At 33.8% G+C, this 19,728-nt stretch overlaps 3 protein-coding genes across 4 annotated transcripts; all 3 read left to right on the forward strand.

The window, feature by feature from the left end:
• Positions 1 to 871: 871 nt before the first annotated feature.
• LOC107604809 (uncharacterized) lies at positions 872 to 4,652 on the forward strand. The gene is made up of 5 exons (XM_016306503.3): positions 872 to 1,315; positions 2,156 to 2,278; positions 3,281 to 3,351; positions 3,472 to 3,558; positions 4,246 to 4,652. Exons 1-5 carry the CDS (start codon positions 1,306 to 1,308, stop codon positions 4,489 to 4,491), a joined length of 537 nt encoding a protein of 178 aa, XP_016161989.1. The 5' UTR covers positions 872 to 1,305; the 3' UTR covers positions 4,492 to 4,652.
• Positions 4,653 to 8,679: 4,027 nt separating this feature from the next.
• Positions 8,680 to 13,913, forward strand: LOC107647241 (ArgH (DUF639)). 2 transcript variants are annotated; one of them, XM_088489853.1, is made up of 10 exons: positions 8,680 to 9,072; positions 9,694 to 9,925; positions 10,691 to 10,789; positions 11,020 to 11,189; positions 11,344 to 11,477; positions 11,573 to 11,750; positions 11,953 to 12,511; positions 12,587 to 12,699; positions 13,085 to 13,337; positions 13,472 to 13,913. In XM_088489853.1, exons 1-10 carry the CDS (start codon positions 9,011 to 9,013, stop codon positions 13,706 to 13,708), a joined length of 2,037 nt encoding a protein of 678 aa, XP_088345979.1. In that variant the 5' UTR covers positions 8,680 to 9,010; the 3' UTR covers positions 13,709 to 13,913. The 2 variants fall into 2 exon arrangements, with proteins under 2 accessions (XP_088345979.1, XP_088345980.1); XM_088489854.1 differs by having other exon boundaries at positions 11,953 to 12,502.
• Positions 13,914 to 17,651: 3,738 nt separating this feature from the next.
• Positions 17,652 to 19,485, forward strand: LOC148562569 (uncharacterized). The gene is made up of 2 exons (XM_088490920.1): positions 17,652 to 18,414; positions 18,503 to 19,485. Exons 1-2 carry the CDS (start codon positions 17,652 to 17,654, stop codon positions 19,483 to 19,485), a joined length of 1,746 nt encoding a protein of 581 aa, XP_088347046.1.
• The last annotated feature ends 243 nt before the right edge of the window (positions 19,486 to 19,728 follow it).

A 19,728-nucleotide genomic window follows, 5' to 3' on the forward strand; every position in this document is an offset into this window, starting at 1 on the left:
AGGGACCAATTAAAAGAAAAAAAAAGTATAGGAACCTAATTAAAAATTTCGTGAAACTATAGGACCAACAGAATAATTAAACCTTTATTAAATATCCGATTAATGTTTATGATTATGAGTTTTTGATTATTTTGTTATTTTTTTTATTAATTTTATATAAAATTGAAATAAACTCTTATGATAGTTAATGTCATATAATTTTGTTGATGTTGTTTATGTTTGTTAAATAACCGTGTTAACAGTATTTTGTTAAATTTTTTAAAATAATTTTGTTGATGGTTAATTTTTCTGTTGCGTTAATTTTTTGTATATTTTTTTATTATATTGTTATGTATTTTGTTGAATTAATTTGTCTAAAATCATTTTTAATTGTGTTATTGGTTGAATGTTAAAAATAGAATAATTATAAACTAAATTTTTAATAATAAATAATTTATTATGTAAAATTATAAAATTTTAAATTTTATTAATTTAAAATTATTAAATTTAAATATTTAAAATTATATATTAATTTTTTTATAATTTTATTTTATATTTAATTAAATTGATTGAATTTCGATTAGATGATTAAATTATTAAATCAGTTATTTTATTGATTTATTAATGGGTTAGGTTTTTGCAACCTTGCTAATAATCTTCCTGATTCAAAAAATTTTAAGTCACAAAATTTTTTTTTTTTTACTATTTCATTTTGTATTTGATTTTATGCTGTATATCAGACCTGGTCGGTTTCGGACGAGCCACTCAACGGGCTGCCCCTGCACAGCAGACCCGGACTGACTCTCGGTTTTGATGAAAACTGGTGACCCGTCGGTTTATAAAACCCGAACCGGACCATGCTTTTTAAAAAATCGAACGACGTCGTTTCCAAGGGTCGAACCCTAACGCACTCATCCCTCTCTTCTCTCATCCGCAGATCAGCCTCTCTCTGTCTCTCAGTCTCTCCCTCTCTCTCACTGTCTCACAGTCTCTGGTCTCAAGCACTCACTCACTCTCTCTCTCTCTCTCTCTCTCAACATCTCTCCCAGTCTGTCCAACTCTCTCGCCGGCGGCAGAAGCAGACGAAACCAGATCCAGCAGCTTGTCCCTGGTCTCGTCGTCGTCGTCTACTCGTCTTCACTCACAGTCGCCGGCGTCTCCTCGTGGTCTGTATGTTTCCGCCTTCCCTCGGCTCGTTGTCATCGGCGGCAAAAGCAGACGCTAGCAACAGTTTGTCCCTGGGCTCCTCCTCCTCGTCGTATTCTTGCTCCGAGGCTTCTCCGTCACTTCCTTCTCCCCGGTTTCGTGGCTAAGTCGCCGTCGACCATGGTGGCTGGTGAGTCCCTGCATTCCCCTCTTCTCTCTTTTTCAATTTTCCCTTGTCCCGTCAATTTTGTTGCTGTAAATCATGACTGAACCATCTTTTGTTGCTGTGAATTTGTTGCTGTATTGAGTTCGATTTATTGTTGTATCGAGTTGAATTTGTTGTTGCATTGAGCTAAATTTATGGTTGCTGTTGAGTTGAATTTGTTGCTGAGCTAATTTTTTTTGTTGCTGAAAATATCTGAGTTGAATTTGTTGCTGAAAATCATCACTGAGAAGAATTTGTTGCTGTAAGAACAGATAGTTTCTGTACAGAGACTCTTGTTACACAGGCATTATTGGACTATTGGTATAATGGTATTTGATGGATTGATTTATAAAATTAGTTGAATTTATGTTTTTGATTAGTTTATTAATCATTAATTTACTGATTATGTCATGTTTTGCGCTCTTGTTCATTTAAATTGAGAAAATATTTTGTATTAGTGTCTAGTTTATTATCTATGTTTGCATCATTAGCCAATGTCTAAGAGTTGATACTTAATTATTATTAATGTGTTTGTAAAGACATGCTCTTGAATTTTTAATTTTAAGTTTATGTTTTGTAATTTCATATTTATATTTAATTGTGAGTTTGTGACCTAGTGTACCGGTTGAACCCGTGAGTTGAACCAGTGATTGGGTTGTATGACCGGGTCAATTGCTGGTTTGGTTCTGAAAACTATGATTATGAGACTTTGGTTGATGTCGTATTTTTAATTTTTAAGATTTATATAGAATATATTTATGTTTCAAAGTTTTCAATTGTTTGTGACTTTTCTAATCAATTTTTGTCTTTCAATTTCTCAAGCAGTGATGGGAAAGATGAACAAGAATAAGAAGGTAGGGGGGAGACATGGGCCTCCAAGTGAACATAATGATATGCAGGATCAAGAGATGGACATAAGGAAAATTATGAAAGAAGTTGAAAATTTTAGTATGTCCCTTATTCTTTTCTCATTTGAAGCTTTCCCTTCTCTTGGCTGTTATCTCCTATCTTTACCTTTTGGTAAATCTAATTTCTCTTGTTGATGTGTTTTGATCTTTTACTTAGTTTTTTTTTTTTTTTTTGATAAAAAGAGAATAACATTAAGACGAGAGAAAGAATATTACTAACAGTTATAATATACTTCGATGTCAGGCTGATTTTACTATTTATTATTTGTAAATAGGTCGGATTTCTTTGCTCTCCCCTGATGCAGTTTAATCCTTACTATACATACTTGGCATTTGGCAACGAAATGCTCTAAGTAGAATTTTATGGATTATGCCAATTTATTTGGTTAGATAGTTGTGATAGGGCATAATAACATAATCTACAGGAACTTAGTGCGCCATAGTTGTGTTTAGAGTCTTTTGTTTCAAACACTGAATTCACTTTTTTACTTTCTTTGGTAGTTCATGGATTTGGTGAGATTATCTTTAGAACTTATCATTCCATTGGTATAGGAATAAACATTTTAACGAGCCTCTTATCCTCCTTTTATCTCTTCTTAGAATGCAGACTTTTTAATAATCTCAATCTCTGGAAAATTTGAAGAGTATAGGTAGATGAAGGAAACACATAGTCGAAGAAGTTAAGGAGTGCCAACTTTCTTCCGAATTCTAACCAATTTCATCTTGTAGGAAGAGAAAAACAAAATAGGTCTAACCAATCTCCTGCCTGTCTATTTCATTATTCCCTTCTTGCTTATAACCTATGTAACCCTCCCACCATGATCCGATGTAGGCAAGTTTGTTACTATCCAAGTTCCTTTCTTGCCCTTATTCATGTTTTAGTGAGTTTTACAAGGTTTCTATATATTGGAGATATGGAGCTAAACTATATACGATTATCATTATCAGTTTTACTGGGTTTATTCACCTTCTCACCATGTCTATCTATTATTGTAGAGCATTTGTTTGTTATAATAACTAATGATTAACAATTTTTTATTAGGCTACTCACATATGACGTGGAAAGAACGTAAAAAGATTGAGAATCAAAAGGTCGTCTCTCTTGGTGGGAAGGTTAGGACTATCTGTTGATGCTATTTTTTAACATCATGTACCATTGCAAATGGTATTATCAGCAGCATGCTCAAGAATCAAGATGCAAGCTTTAATGGATTTTTGTTTTCCTTTATTTAGCCCCCCAAGAAACAGAGATTACCTCTAAGTGTGGCACGTCCAACATTGAAGAAACAAAAGGAGAGAGAACAGAAAATGCTTCAAGAGGTAATTTCTTTTTACAAACTTTTTGATTAGGCAAAAATAAATCTGAGAAACTCTTGGGGCCCAGCAATTTTTATTATTTTTGGCCATCATTTGACCAGCACAAACACTAAATTATCTTTAACAATTAAATTTTACTATTTCATGTGTGCAAATTCTGGAAAAATGTGGGTGTAAACTGTATTGATTCATGTGGCAAACTTTGGTAAATTTAGGTGCAAAGATAAAATGTTCTTGTGTGGAAAACCCTTGTAAATATGGGTGCAAATTATTGCTAGTTAAGTGCTGGCAAAAAATGATAATATTTGCTGAAAGCATTGCTCATAAGATCCTAACTTCTTTTCTATTTTCAAATTTTTCTTTTGTAATAAATGATTTATATTTGCCCACATTCATTTGAAAATTTAAATTGTCTATCTAGTTTCAAATATTCTCTTTAATGTAAGAAACCACGTTTGCAAAGCATTTTTGAAAAGGATAAATGTTTTGACGGATTCTTCAAGGTTCAGGGAGAAACATTTGAAATACTTATTTTCTCATGGGATGAACTGAGATGTGTATTGCTGAAACTCTCTCCCCCCCCCCCCCCCCCTCTCCTCCCTCCGGGTCATTTTATTTTCTTCTTTTTGCCTGACTTGCATGGTAACGACTCTATTAGTATGTTATTCTTATCTGTACCACGTTTTGCAGCGTTTGATTCTTGGACAATTTGGTGGAAAGCATAGTGGTAGCAGTAAAAAATCGGCAGGTAAGCACAAGGCCGAGGACAGGGGTTTGAGATTAAATGAAGGTCATTTTAGAAACGGCATACTGGATGTGAGGCATTTATTAAATTCAGCACCATCAACATCAAGAGATCATGACACTGGAATGTCTAGTAAATGGAACAAGAGAGGAGGTAAAGGGAAAAAGGGTGGCGGTAAGAAGCATCGTTGACGTTGAGTATACAATCCCTTATTCAATGCAAAAATTTTGTATGAAATGTAATGTAGTGATTTATAAATTTGAACCAACCATATAATTGTTCTATGGTTCCATGCTCCTGAAACAGAGAGCCAAAGAAATAAAAAATGCGCTAAAAACGTAACTGTTATACGATCCAATCCCGTGTTAAACATAAGACAAAAAAGTCCATTCATATTATGTGACAGTTTAAAACCAATTAAATCTTGACCAAAAAAAAAAAAACCAATTAAATACATTAATTTGTTTAAGAATCATTCTCCCAAGCAATTTTAATATCCAACCTTATTCAAGTGATTTATAGTCGAGCACTTTTTTTTTTTGTTTCTTTCTCTTCTTATTTTCGTCATTACCAATAACACCATCATCTTATCCTCATTCTTTTCTCATTTGATTTTTTTTTTCTTTTTTCTCCATCATGATGATAATGATCATTATTGTTATTGTTATCATTTTCTTCTTATACATATCGTCGTTATTATTGTTATTGTTGAATTTTTATTATGTTGATGTTGTCTGATCCAAAATTGATTTCCAATGTGTTTTTATTCATAATTCAGTCTTATATAATTTCGCTTCATTTCTGAGTTAATTGTATTGCAATCCATTATGTAATTTCGGTTCATTTCTGAGTGAATTAAGGTACATTTGGACTCGTCCTGCACAATTCAAAACTCTTTCTCCTCATCTTCTATTATTGTTATTGTTGAATTCTTATTATGTTGATGTTGTCTGATCCAAAATTGATTTCCAATGTGTTTTTATTCATAATTCAGTCTTATTTGTGTCATTGTTTTCGAATTGAGTTAGTTGAGTTGTAATTGTTATATAATTTCGCTTCATTTCTGAGTTAATTGTATTGCAATTCATTATGTAATTTCGGTTCATTTCTGAGTGAATTAAGGTGCATTTGGACTCGTCCTGCACAATTCAAAACTCTTTCTCCTCATCTTTTATTGCTTCTTCTTTTTCATCTTTTTCTTCTTCATCTTATTTCATTTTCTCAAAATTCTTTTTAGTTTACTCTGAATAAAACCAAGAAAAAGAGAAGAAAATATTAAACAAAACAGAAGAAGAAGAAAAAACATACTAATAACGTTTGATTTAAAATTAATTTTGGATGTGTTTTTTTTCATGATCCAGTCTTGTTTTTGTGTTTGTTTTTGAACTAAGTTTATGTGTCGTAATCATTACGGTAAAATTCGGTTCATTTCTTAGTTAATTGTGTGGCAATCCATTATGTAATTTCGGTTTATTTCTGAGTTAATTAAGGTGCATTTAGACTCGTTGTCTCACACAATTCAATACTCTTTTTGCTCTTCCACTTCATCTTCTACTACTTCTTATCTTTTTCATTTTTCTCTTATTCATCTTCTCCTTATTTTATTTTCTCAAAATCTTCTTGATTTACTCAAATTTAACACAATTTCTAAGTTCTGCAAATTCTTTACTATTGTTCTCTACTTCTCTTTCTTTCTGAGTTAATTGTGTCGCAATCATTATGTAATTTCAGTTCATTTCTAAGTTCATTGTGTCATAATTATCTTGCATAATTCAAAACTCTTTCTCCTCATCTTCTACTACTTCATCTTTTTCTTCTTCAACTTCTCCTTCTCATTTCATTTTCAAAATTCTTCTTTATTTACTCAAATTTAACATAACTCTGGGTTTTGCATATTCCTTACCATTGTTCTCTACTTCTCTTTCTTTCTGAGTTAATTGTGTTGTAATATTATATAATTTTGGTTCATTTTTGAGTTAATTGTGTCGCAATTATTATATAATTTCGGTTCATTTAAGAATAAATTAAGCTGCATTTGAACTCGTTGTCCTGCTCAATTCAAAACTCTTTCTCTTCACCTTCTACTGTAATAACAATAATAATAGCAGCAACAAAATAATGACGATGAGAAAAAAAAACACGCGAAGAAAAAGAAAGAGGAAGAGGAGAAGGAGAAGGAAAAGAGGAGGCGGAATGCGAAGAAGATGAAGAAGAAAACGACGATGACGACGATAACGTAAAGCCCCGTGAACATAAATGACTTGGTTGGAAGAATAATATGTGCGCGTGTAATCATGCTCTTTTTAATGAGTGGTTTTTGTTAGTGTTGGGTCTACTTGGTTAAATTTGGATGACAATATTACTTTGATGTGCAGCAGATATGATTTTTTAATAGACTTTACTAGATAGACAATAGTTTTGTGAACAATAGTCTCTAAAATTGGTCCAATAAAGTAAAAACATACTACACCTTCAAATTACCCACCTAAATTTTAATATTTGGATAACCATCTGCACACCTAATAAATTAAACATTTGATATATCCATTGTTCGTATTGTTTAGTATTTTCATTGTCTACTTATACTTTCTCTTTTTTTAATATATGGTATAAAAATTAAATAGAAAAATTAAATAGAAGGAGCGTTTTGAAATAATAACTTATTATTATTCGGTTTCGGGTTATCCTTAGACCATCTCCAGTAGGGAACTCATTCCAGTCTCTATTTATGGCTCACCTGTCATAAAAAGTAACTCTACATCAGCTTTTCCATCATAAATAATAAATAGGAACTCAAATAATCTCTCTCTTCTCCATTAGAAGGAACTAATTTTAATCCCTATTGTGGTCTCACTTAATTAATTAATTAAAGTAATTAAAATTAATATAATTATTATTTTTCTATAATAATATTATTTAAATTTATAAATTTAAAATAATTCAATATTATAAAATATTAAAATAAATAACTTAAATTTGATTAGTATTTTAAATTTTATAAATAAAAATAAATAATCCAACTAAAAATTATTTTATAATATGTAAAAAATAAATTTATTTTTATGTAAAATAAATTTAATTAATTATGATTTAATATAACAATATAAATAATATTTGATATTGATTTAACATAATTATTTATATTAATTATAAGTTAATATAACTAATTATTAAATAATTAATATAAATAATTAATTAAATAGATATATAAGTATTTAATATAATAAATTATTATAATTATTAATAAATTAATTATAATTTAATTATTTAATATATTTTTATTTTTTTATTAACTTACCACGTGGCATGATTTTATTAGTTGTTACAAGTCTCTGTTTAGAATAACTCTCAATCTTGATCCACGTGAAGAGTCCTCCTTCCCTTTTCACTCTAATGGTAATTGAGTTCCCATATGTCAGAAGAGGAACTCTATTTCTTAGCATTGGAGTTGCTCTTAGACCATCTCCAGTAGGAAACTCATTTCCGTCCCTATTTATGGCCCATCTGTCATAAAAAGTAACTCCACATCAGATTTTGCGTCGTAACCAATAAATAGGAACTCAAAGAATCTCTCTCTTCTCCATTAGAAGGAACTAACTTTAATCCCTATTGTGGTCCCACCTAATTAATTAATTAAATAATTAAAATTAATATAATTATTATTTTTTTATAATAATATTATTTAAATTTATAAATTCAAAATAATTCAATATTATAAAATATTAAAATAAATAACTTAAATTTGATTAGTATTTTAAATTTTATAAATAAAAATAAATAATCCAACTAAAAATTATTTTATAATATATAAAAATTAAATTTATTTTTTATGTAAAATAAATTTAATTAATTATAATTTAATATAACAATATAAATAATATTTGATATTGATTTAACATAATTATTTATATTAATTATAATTTAATATAACTAATTATTAAATAATTAATATAAATAATTAATTAAATAGATATATAAGTATTTAATATATATATATATATATATATATATATATATTTAATATATTTTTTATTTTTTTTATTAACTTACCACATGGCATGATTTTATTGGTTGTTGTAAGTTTTTGTTTAGAGAAACTCTCAATTTTGATCCCCGTGAAGAGCCCTTTTTCTCTTTTCACTCGAATGGTAATTGAATCTTCATATGTCAGAAGAGGAACTCTATTTCTTAGCATTAGAGTTGCTCTTATAACTTCAGAGCTACAGGAATTTATGTGAATAAAGTCAATAAACCATGAACGTATTTATATTTATCAAAAGCGGCTCTTTCAAGGCATGAAAATAACACAATTTTATTATTATATATTGTTATTTTATTTTATATAAATAAATTAAAATATTAAAAAATGAAGTTGTTGAGCACGAGAGAGAAATGGATTAGATTATTATACTATCAAAAAATGTAGAAGACGGAGTTGGATGAAACCATGATTCAGGAGTTAGCATGATGCTTAACATTGCATGGGAGGTATGACGTGGCGTCTCATAGTGCTCACACGTGTCAAACCCTTCTATATATTTTTTTTTAAAAAAACCCAATATCAATCTTGATTGTGAATTTCGGTGCTTCCATAATCCATACATACGACATGCTACTGATAAGAGTTATATAGAAAAAAGAACGAACCGCATCAACAAGAAGAAGAAGAAGAAGAAACGGCGTCGTATAGATACGTAGAGGGTGGTTGTTATGGCTACAAAGCTAAAGTATCTGTCTTCCATTGCAGAGGACGTTCTTAAGAGATGTGCACAGTAATATATTCTTCCTTACCAATACATTTGTTATCAAAATTCAACTTCATATATCATATCATTGAAAAATGCTACACATACACTTGCATTTGAGGAATTGTTTACAAGAATTTGTTGATGAAATGACACGGCCACACATGTGGAATATTACTTTGTTTGTCATCTTTATCTATATATGAATTTTTATCAATGTCTTCTTGGGGGAAATGATACTATTTGTATCCAATTTAATATTTGCCCATTGAAGATTGATAAATGGATGTGACATTACATCACTGAAATGTTCGTTTATTTGACCAAATTCCAATTTTTGCTTAATAATATAATTGGAGTTTTAATTGTTATGCACTAACACTATCATCCAATTGTATAGTTATATGAATTTGGATCATCATTTACGTAGTTAATTTAAAATCAAAACATAATGAATGTATAATATTAAAATCAAATTTTACTTATATTTAATGCAAAACTGTTTTTCGTCGTTAATAACATAATGCAAAACTGTTTTACACGGTATCAAAATTAGATTTTACTTATATTTAATGAATGTTAATACACTATTTGTAATTGGATGACATTGTATAATATTTAGTTACTGCTGCTGTTGTTTTTAATTAGGAAACTGGAAATTCCAGTAGAGGGATTGGTGGAAGAATTTGAATCAGGATGGAACCCGGATGAGGGAGACTACTGCAAAAAATTAGTGGAATTTTGCAGTAGCAAGACTCTATGTCAAAAAATGTGCCAGGATAGCATACAGGAAAAGATCAACGATGGCTCATTTAGCAGGTTGACCTATGATATGATGCTTGCTTGGGAGAGACCTAGATACTATGATGAAGACGGCACGGTATAACATGCAAATTATTGTCTTACTCTTACATTTCCAAATTTACAGTTATTTGAATCGGGGTTAATTTATACTATACTAAGTTTTGAAACATGAATGCATTTTATTCAAATCAGGACTTTGGTGAATATGTCAATTTGAATATTTGGTGATGATATCTTGAAGATTAGCTTGCATCTTAGTTTCTCTAACTTGACAAAATTTGCCTGTTGGTGGAATTTACTTGACATTGATCTTTCTTTCATCACATGCATGAAGACATAAGTTATTTTCTATTAGTTCCATTACTTCGCATCTCAAAGGAAGTACTTTACTGGGGAAATGAAAATTTCCCCTTTTCGAACTTATGGCTGCAAAGCATTCGAGCTGGTTTGAGATGATAAGTTATAGCTTCATCTTCAATATTGATCAAAGAGTCTTTCTAAAACATTTAAAATTGAAGTTCTGATGAGCCTTTGGCATTTAGATTTGTTCCTAAATATTTTGTAATAAAGAGAAATATGAATATATGATAAATGAAATTTTGTATGGTAATCAAAGTAAGCTTGCTTTAGTAACGGCATAGTTTGAAATCATGTCATGCAACATTAGCCTATGATCTTGTGATTAAAAAAAATGGTCTGAACAAAGATATGGTCTGGCTTGATCTCAATTTCAGCTTTGTCCCCTATTATATATATGAGATGTGAACTATAGTTTTGCTTTTTGCCATCCCCTGTAATTTAATCAGATTAGAGGATAATGTTAGCATTTTGAGGTTTTCAGGAATCTGTAGCAAAGGAGCACGAAGAAAGGATAGCTCGAAAAGCCACTCAAGAACAGGAAGATATCCCTCTTTTTTATTCAGACATCATGCCTCTACTTGTAAGAGTGTTTCCTTCTCATTTTTCATGGTACTACAGAACATAGATGTTTTTTACTTCCTTTCTTTGTTGTTTCAATTGTGAGGTTGAATTCCAGCCATGAGAAGCTCGTCTTCTTGTTGCAATAGTCAGTTGAATATTCTGTTTAGAACACGGACCAGATTTGTTTAGTACATAGGAACATTTATGATTATAGGTTTCTGATTGTACTGGATGCATTTTCTTTTCCAGGTTACTAATGAGGCCAGTGTCGGAGAAGATGCATTTGTGTGGATGGGATCACAATTTCCATTAGTAGCAGATGTTGCAAATGGAAGGTTTACTTTTGAAACTCTAACAGCACCAACAGGGCTCCGACTACACCATCCGGCATACGATATATTCTTAAAAAATATGGACAAGTAGGTGACTACCTTGGTATATATAGTATATGAACATTTGGCATAGAAGTTTCTAGTGGACATATAAATGATTTGATAGTTGTAGTCTATTGATTTGTAAAGATATTTGGAGTTTTGAAAACATACTTATTGTCTGTGATTCCCGATTCCTCAGGTGCATACAGCATTTGCAGAATCAGACAAAGCCAAATGGTGTGGAACTGGCCGATGACGAATACATATTACATGTCGAAGGAACAGCAAGCTCCCAGAGAGTCGTTCGCCACATTGGGACGACAAGTTGGCCTGGTCTGCAGTTTGGTTTATCTGACTATTCCTTCCAATATTAAAATGGAAATCTTAGTAAATTAATTCGTTCATGTTGCTTTGATTTTAATTGCCAGGTAGGCTTACACTGACCAACTATGCTCTTTACTTCGAGGCCTCGGGAATAATAAATTACGAAGATGCTATAAAAATGGACCTCTCCAAGGATGTCGAGCAGGGTGTAAAACCAGCTGCCACAGGTCCTTGGGGAGCTCAACTTTTCGACAAGGCCATAATCTATGAATCATCTGATTCGTAAGTGCATCAACATAATCCTTTGGAGATATTCTTGTTGAAAAGGAAAATGCTTACATATTAAGTATGAGACATTGTCATCTGGCATCTTGTCCACCTTTGGATGGGTTGCGAGTCGGCATAGTGTGTCGAAGTTGATATGTACACATTACTAATCTTACTTATGTCATTGACATGAAGAAATTTCTTCTGAATTTTCTAGATCAGAGGAGATTGTACTAGAGTTTCCAGAACTCACAAGTTCCACGAGGCGCGAACATTGGCTAGCACTGATAAGGGAAATAATGTTTCTCCACCAGTTTTTATCAAAGTACAATATCAATGGTCCAATCCAAGCATGGGAGATTCATGCAAGGACAATATTGGGAATCATAAGGCTTCATGCAGCCAGAGAAATGCTAAGAATATCACCACCTGTCCCAACGAAGTTCCTAATATTCTCCTTATACAACGAGCTGCCAAAGGGAGATTATGTTCTCGAAGAATTCGCGGATAGCCTCAAGAAGGTCAACAGCGGACACTCGTGTAGCGCAAGCTCAATCCTTAGAATTATGAACATGTATAGGTCCATACCTTCTGATAAAATAGTAGAGAAGCCAAGTCAAGAAGTTGAAAGTAGCTCGAGTGCTTTAGAAGATAGTCCTTCCTTGAAGACAGCTATCAAACAATCAAGGGAGGAAGAAAAGGAAGTTCTCATCGCGAAAGCTACGACTGAAGAATTAAAGGATGATGGTGTCATCGACAGCGTTATGGTTCTTATAGTAAGTATCCTCAACTATACATAAATGTTTTGGAGTTGAAAGCATTGTTTACTCTGATTTAATTTTATTTTATAGGAACTATTAAAACCACTCAAACATGTAGTCCCATGGGTTCAAGGAATCTTCGCTTGGGAAAGGCCAATAAATACTGTTGCTGTTCTTGTTCTATCTCTCATAATCACTTATATGTAAGTTCTCTCATCCTTTGTTCTTCACTCTTATGCATCTTTGCTTGTATACCCTTCAAACTGTTAGGTACTTAAATATTTTCGTTCACCATGTGTAAATACTCTATATAGGACAGAGTGTCGATTTATACTTCATTCATCATTAGATGAGACATGAGTCGCAGGGTATCTCATACGCAATAAGTACCCATAACATTTTTTCTTTGGTGCCTACTGATGTGAAATTCATGTAAAAATTATATCTGAGAATTGTTTGATAGTTTGACATATTTGACTAAAGTGTTTAACATAGCACATGTCCACATCTTAGCTATCATCTTCACGTGAAGATGCCACCTTTTTCTTTTGGCATACAAGAAAGGATTTAACATGATGTAGACCGCAGGGAGTGGGTTGGTAAGGCAATCGCATGTTTCTTGATATGGGTGATAGTAAAGATGCTTGAGGCAAGAAAAAACAGGATATGTGAGAAGCGCAAAGAGATAGTAATAAGTAGAACAAGTATGGCTTCGGATCAGTCCACGGTGGAGAGCATTGTCTCAGCCCAGCATGGATTGTATACTGTTCATGAGATCATGCAGATAGCTAATATAGCAATGCTAAAGATATGGTCAATACTTATTTACAAGGCAGATAAGGTACTTCATTCCTTCCTTTAATATTTTTTGGCTTTTTAATATTTGTACCAAAACTTTTTGGTTATAGATAAATTGTGTATGGCGTATTTGTTGGTTCTAGTAAATAGTACTGAGTGCTTTGTTCTTATTGGCAGCATGCAAATGTAGTGATGGTGGCAATGAGTGGTTTGGCATTCTTACTGGCAGTGATTCCATTTAAGTACTTCCTAATGGGAATCATTCTGCAAGCCTTTGCCACAACGTTGAAGAGAGTTAAGTCTCCGCCGTCACCGTCGTCGTCTCCTGGAACAGGGAACAGACGCTTAAGGGAATGGTGGGACTCAATTCCAATTGTTCCTGTTCGTGTAGTAGACAATGCTCTTGATGAATAGGTCCTTTTCGCTTTAGTAGCTTACAAGATTGTATATATTATGAGTTGTAATAATACATGTAATAAAAACTTGGTCAAAGGTACAATAGATGATTTACGTTGGTATTATACAAAAGGAATATAGCATACAGAAACATGACAATATAATGCATGGAATTGAACTTGCATATACATCAAGGAAATTACACTGCAGAGTTCAATATGCATTTCTTGTGTTATAGTGTTTCAAATTCTAGAGTCTATATAAGAGAATAATGGAAGACTGGAGCTTAGAGGGTTTTGTTATTGCTAGTTATGTTACTTGACACTTAAATCTTACCAGAAGATATTCAATAATAATTTGAAAATATTCAAAACTTTTGTGTATGCTAAAACTCAACGATTAAATTAGTTATTGTGTTTTTTATAAATATATATCATTTAATTTATTTTATATTATTGTTGTTTAATTTATTTTTAGTGTATATTTTTTATTTTATATAAGTGATTAATTTAGTAATTAATTTTTTTTTGTATATGATTGATTTTTTGCGTGTATTTTGTCTAATTATAAATATTAGACCCTGTAATGGTTTGGATTCCATTCTAGCAAAGTTTGGGTATTAGTGTGTAGTTGGCTAGTTGCATTGTTTACCTCCTCAACACCCAAAATTAAGATCCTCAATTATTGTCAGAAAAGTCCGCTGCAGGTGCCATTAATAAATGTAGGAAATGGAACTCAGATAATAATAAGCAATCTCAGACTCTTCCCAGAGCAGGGATGGATTCAAATCTTACCTGAGGGGTGAGATGTTTAAAATCTCAATTTCTAAGAAAATATTTTCTCAGTCAAGAGAAATTTTGTTTTATTTTATTAGTCACTTAAACAAGAGTCCATAAAAAGAAAGAAGAGTGTTAAGACAGTAAATTTTGTAATTTGTAACCATTAATTAACTATTAATAATATTTTTAATAGTGTGAGATTATATTTAATAGTATAAAATTACTTATTTTTCTTTTACTAATTAAGTGTTGGCCAAATTTTAATACAAAAATTGTTGTTTCATAGACTTTCTCAAAAAGAAATGCACTCTAAGTCTATATCCTCTTAATTCAAGAAAAAAAATCACCATTCAACTATATAATATAGGGAGTGAAAAATGGGCTAATTTTTTTACATATAATGGAAGGTTTGGTGTAATGCCCGTTTATGGAGCTTATAGGTGTTTTACACTGGTGTGACGGCGGTTAGATGACGGAGGGAAATTGGACGGTCCGATTTCTTGCAGGTGGGAGGAGACGCAAATTGGACCGTCCGATTTGTGTGTGGTGGATAGTTCCGTCACAGAAGTCGGACCATGCGATTTGTTGCATGGGAAGAAAATTTTTTTTATTGAATATTTATATTACACTCATAAAAAAATAATTAGTTCAATAATTTTGATATATCTCCTATATTATACTCATAATAATTATTTATTATCATACCTTAGTAAAAATTATTACGACTATTAATTTATTACTAACAATTAATACTCCTCAATTTATTTATTACCAAAACCTTAATAAAAATTATTACTATACAACTTACATTATTTAATTTACTATTACACGTATAATCCTCCTAATTACTGCAATTAATAACAATTCATACATACTCGTTATATTTTATTATCATTCCTACCTACTCAATTTAATAAAAATTATGACCCCACAAAACAGTATCAATTAATTTATGAGGAGTGCTAGGTAAACAATGACTATGTTAAACAACATAAACAACTACCAATCAAATAAAAATGCATTACACCTCCAAATTAATCATCTAAATTTTAATATTAAAATAACTATCTATACACCTAGTGAAATGAACATCCAATATATCTATTGTTCACATTATTTAATATTTTCATTATCTATCTATACTTTTCCTTAATTTATTATCAATACATCCAGAATCATAATATAAATTAATATTATTACACTAAATCACTAACATAAGATAATCACTATAATTTATTATATTATTACTAATCTCTAATATTATCATTATTATCTTAATTAAATCAAACTATTTAAATATTAGCAAATCTTTAACACTATCACAAATAGTTATCACTGCTAACTTTTTTTTTTTTTACCAAAGATAGGAGACTCGAACCTGTAACCTCTTAATTGAGTATGGGGAGACTATGCCATTTGAGCTATAACTCATTGGCCACTGCTAACTTACTTCTAACTAATATTATCACTATATTTTATTATCATTAATTTCTAACATTTCTACTATTACTATAATTAAATCAAATAATTTAAAAATAAAATTTACATAATTAGGATGATCAAGATAATTAGTAATGTGAAATTCTAGACGATTGACATCTTTTATTCTTCTTCTTCTTGACATTATTAAAGATTGGTGATCCAAAATTTATATTTTTCAAACCTTGAATATTACTATCAATGGAGGTTGAATATGGTGGGATTGAGGAGTGTTGAAACAAAGTGAGAGGGGATGAAAGGGAAAGGGGGTACTCGGGCATATACAAGAAGAGGGGATGAGGTGGTTGCATAGCTTACGCGTGGCATGGGGTACACAAATCGGACGGTCCGATTTGTGTACCTATCATGTCTGAAATCAGACCGTTTAATTACTGGTCCAAAAATGGACCGTCCGATTTGATAATTGCAGCCGTCACATTTCGGTCAAGTACGATGCACTCTTATATGGTTGTTATATATCAAGCTTCTCCCAATATTAAAAATAAAAAAAGTGTGAAAAATGCAAGTTTCATATTGATAATATTACTCTCTTCGTGACAATCTCTTCCTTTGAAAACATCTCCAATTCTTATTTTTTAAATAATAATAATAATAATTGTTACGGTGGGTAACCGGAGATTAATGGGCCGGATGGCGTCGGTTGGCCCAAACAAGTGAGGGAGGTGACTATCGAGTGAACCTAGTACTCGGTGTTCCTCCGTCCGACTTGTGCGTGAGAAAGAATGGGGGGTGGTACCTGCAAAGACACTCCGATGCCTAAGTTAGCAAGAGTGGGAGCAGGTTTGAATGTATATTGGAACTTAGTGATACCTGAGGGGTGTCAGGGTATTTATAGTGGTGAACCAATAACCACCGCTGGAGTAGTGCCACCTTTTTAGGTGGATAACCGTTCCCATATCTTAGGGAAGTTAAGATATGGCTCTATGAAGTGGTTAGAGAGTTTCTAGGGGCAGTTACTCATTTAAATGAGTGTTATCTGCCAGCTGACCCTCGTATCCGACTTCCCAAGAACAGGTCGTGTTCAGTACCGACTTCTGGGATAAAGGCTGGTGCTGGGGAGACGCTCAACCCTTTGGGTTGGGCGTCTTTGCTTGGGTCCTGGGCCCTATTTATTGGGCCAGGGTATGAACAGTGCCCCTACTCGAGCCCAATTTCTTTTTTTTTTTAAGAGTTGGGTTCGAGTATTCAACTCGGGGTCTTGACCGATTTGCGAGAGGACCGACGTGATGGTTTAAGAACCGACGTGATTTTTTTTTTACCTTTCGGTTCTGACGGTTACGTCTAATCAAGCGTCGTGTCCGTTGGGTGTGCGTAGGGATTTAATGGCCTTGGTAACGGTGCACCTTTATTAAGGATTGCCCCCATTTTACCATTATGCCCCTAACGTTCTTATAAATACTTTTCCCTCTCTTTCGTTGTTTCGTTTCTGCGATCTTTCAAATTTTCCCTGCATTCGTTCGTGTTGCATTTCTTGCGTTTCGAAGGTTTTTACTTCCTCCAGTTTGATTTCAGACTTAAAGGTTAGCTTTTTCCCCTTCTGTAACATGCTTTCTATCTGCATGCCTTTATCTTGTAGGTAGATTGGTTTGTAGGCTTTAGTTCCGTACCCCTTCCCTTAGAGACCGTGTGTTGATTTTCCTTTTCTTTTGTAGGTTTCTTGTCACCCTTTTTAAGAAAAGAAAATGGCTTCCGTAGATGCTCTCTCCCAGTGGGTTGATGTTACGGTCCTAGGGGAGGAGCCCTCAGTTGATACTGAATTTATCACCCACCTTCGTACTCACTATAGAATTTGTACTTCTGAAGAAGATGAGCCGAAGTACGAGTTGGTAGTCCCGGGTCCAGAAGACCGGGTTTGCTTCGGGAGGGCCGACGAGACGGCCCCTCATTTCTTTTTTATGTATGAGAGTATGGTCACTCGTTTGGGCGTTTTTCTCCCCTTTTCAGAGTTTCAAATGTCTGTGTTGCGTCATTGCCGGGTTGCTCCCACCCAGCTTCACCCCAACTCTTGGGGTTTTTTGAAAATTTACCAATTTATCAGCCAGGCCTTAGAGTTCCCGACTTCTCTGAGGATTTTCTTCTATCTCTTCCATATGACCAAGCCCTTCAGTGGGTTAAATAATAAGCAACAGTGGGTGTCCTTCCGGGCCATTCAAGGTCGGAGGCTTTTTACCCTTTTTGACGAATCCTTTCACGATTTCAAAAACTATTTTTTCAAAGTTCAAGCAGTAGAGGGTCACCACCCCTTTTTCCTGGATGATGATTCTTCTCCCCGATTTCCTTTATATTGGCTGGAGGCCTCCCCCTGCGAGAAATATGGTCTGGACGACCTGGATGAGGTGGAGGCGGCCATTGTGGGGTTCCTCCGAGAAGTGTGGGGGAGGGCCCCATACTTGGATACTAAAAAATTTCTCCAGGGGTCACCGGCCTTTGTCCAGTCGCAACTAGGTAGCTTTTTGCGTTTTCTCACTTATTTCCGACTTGCAATTTCTTTTACCGACTTGTCTGACTTTTAGCTACCAATTTGTTTTTGCAGAGATGGCAAAGAGAAATGCTCAAGAGTCTTTCCAAAGGGTTCAGGAAGCCAAGGCGAAGTCTCGTGCCAGATCTGGTGGTGCTAGGGTGGTTGTCTCTCCTTCTCCTCCTCCTCGGAATGTTGGGACTCCCTCCCAACCTATTGTGATTTCTTCCTCTGCTTCCTCTCTGCCACCCCCTTCCGTCCGACCTACTCCCGAACCAGAGCCGAAGAAGCGCAAGACCTTAGAGTCTGGCGCTTCTGGTGAGGCGGATGCTCTTGCGTTCGTCCGAAAGAACATCTATCCTCATGCTCGTATGAGTATGGATGATGTTTCTGTTCGGCACTACCTCACCACTGTGGTTGAGGAGAGTCTCAAGACGGCGGGGGTTTGTGGCAAACTCTTGGATATATTTGAGAAGACTCCTATCAGCTCTTTAGGGGCGACCTCGAGGGTCGAGGAGCTGGAGGGTAGGCTTCGCATATATCAGGAGCATGAGAGGGAGTTGGAGGGGAAAGTCGCCAAGCTGAAGGAGGAGAGGGACAGCCTCCGGGAGAAGGAGCAGAAGTTGCAAGCCCAATGCAACATGGAGGTGGATTTGAGGAAAGCAGCGCAAGCCAGCTACAACAGTTTATTTGCTGATCTTGTGTCTGTAAAGAATGACTTGCTGAATGCTCGGAAGGCCTATACCGAGTTGGAGGACTCTATTGCGGATGGTGCTGATGAGGCCTGGAGGGTTTTCAAGGAGCAGGTCGGAGTTATTGCTCCTGACTTGGACCTTTCTCCTTTGGACCCTGATAAGGTTGTCATTGATGGTGCCATCGTGGATCCTCCTGTCCCCGTGGTGGAGTCTGAGTCTGATTTGAAGACTCGGGGGCAGAGGATCATAGAGTCCCCTCCTCGCTCTAAGGACGCTCCGAGTTCTTCTGCTGCTCCTCCGACTTTCTCTCCAACCCCTAGTCCTGGTGGTGGTGATCCTCCTACTCCTCTTGCAAAGAAGTGATTTGGCTATTGGGGGTCCGGCCTGTGGACCCCCCCTTTTTTAAACTCTTTATATTTATTTGTTCGTGTTTGAACAATTTTTGGCCTTTTAAGGCCGTAAACAAAACAATTTATGATGCCCTTTTTTAATAAGGGTTTAATTTAGCGTTTTAAATAAATGCCCTTTTTGGATAAGGGTTTTGAGTTACCTTATGCGCGCATGCTTTTCTGTTCGTGGTTCTTTTGACTCTTTGATCTTTTCTGG

The sequence above is a fragment of the Arachis ipaensis genome, chromosome B6 (assembly GCF_059453495.1).
Source record: "Arachis ipaensis isolate K30076 ecotype BB chromosome B6, ASM5945349v1, whole genome shotgun sequence".
NCBI lineage: Eukaryota > Viridiplantae > Streptophyta > Magnoliopsida > Fabales > Fabaceae > Arachis > Arachis ipaensis.

Bases quoted from the DNA above. Each gene is read 5' to 3' on its own strand.
- LOC148562569 (XM_088490920.1), top strand. From the start codon at position 17,652: ATGGCTTCCGTAGATGCTCTCTCCCAGTGGGTTGATGTTACGGTCCTA. The intron at 18,415-18,502 runs GTAGCTTTTTGC...TTGTTTTTGCAG, and splicing joins CTTTGTCCAGTCGCAACTAG to AGATGGCAAAGAGAAATGCT.
- LOC107647241 (XM_088489853.1), top strand. From the start codon at position 9,011: ATGGCTACAAAGCTAAAGTATCTGTCTTCCATTGCAGAGGACGTTCTT. The intron at 9,926-10,690 runs GTATAACATGCA...TGAGGTTTTCAG, and splicing joins ACTATGATGAAGACGGCACG to GAATCTGTAGCAAAGGAGCA. The intron at 11,190-11,343 runs GTAGGTGACTAC...CCGATTCCTCAG, and splicing joins TTCTTAAAAAATATGGACAA to GTGCATACAGCATTTGCAGA.
- LOC107604809 (XM_016306503.3), top strand. The intron at 3,352-3,471 runs GTTAGGACTATC...TCCTTTATTTAG, and splicing joins TCGTCTCTCTTGGTGGGAAG to CCCCCCAAGAAACAGAGATT. The intron at 3,559-4,245 runs GTAATTTCTTTT...CACGTTTTGCAG, and splicing joins AACAGAAAATGCTTCAAGAG to CGTTTGATTCTTGGACAATT.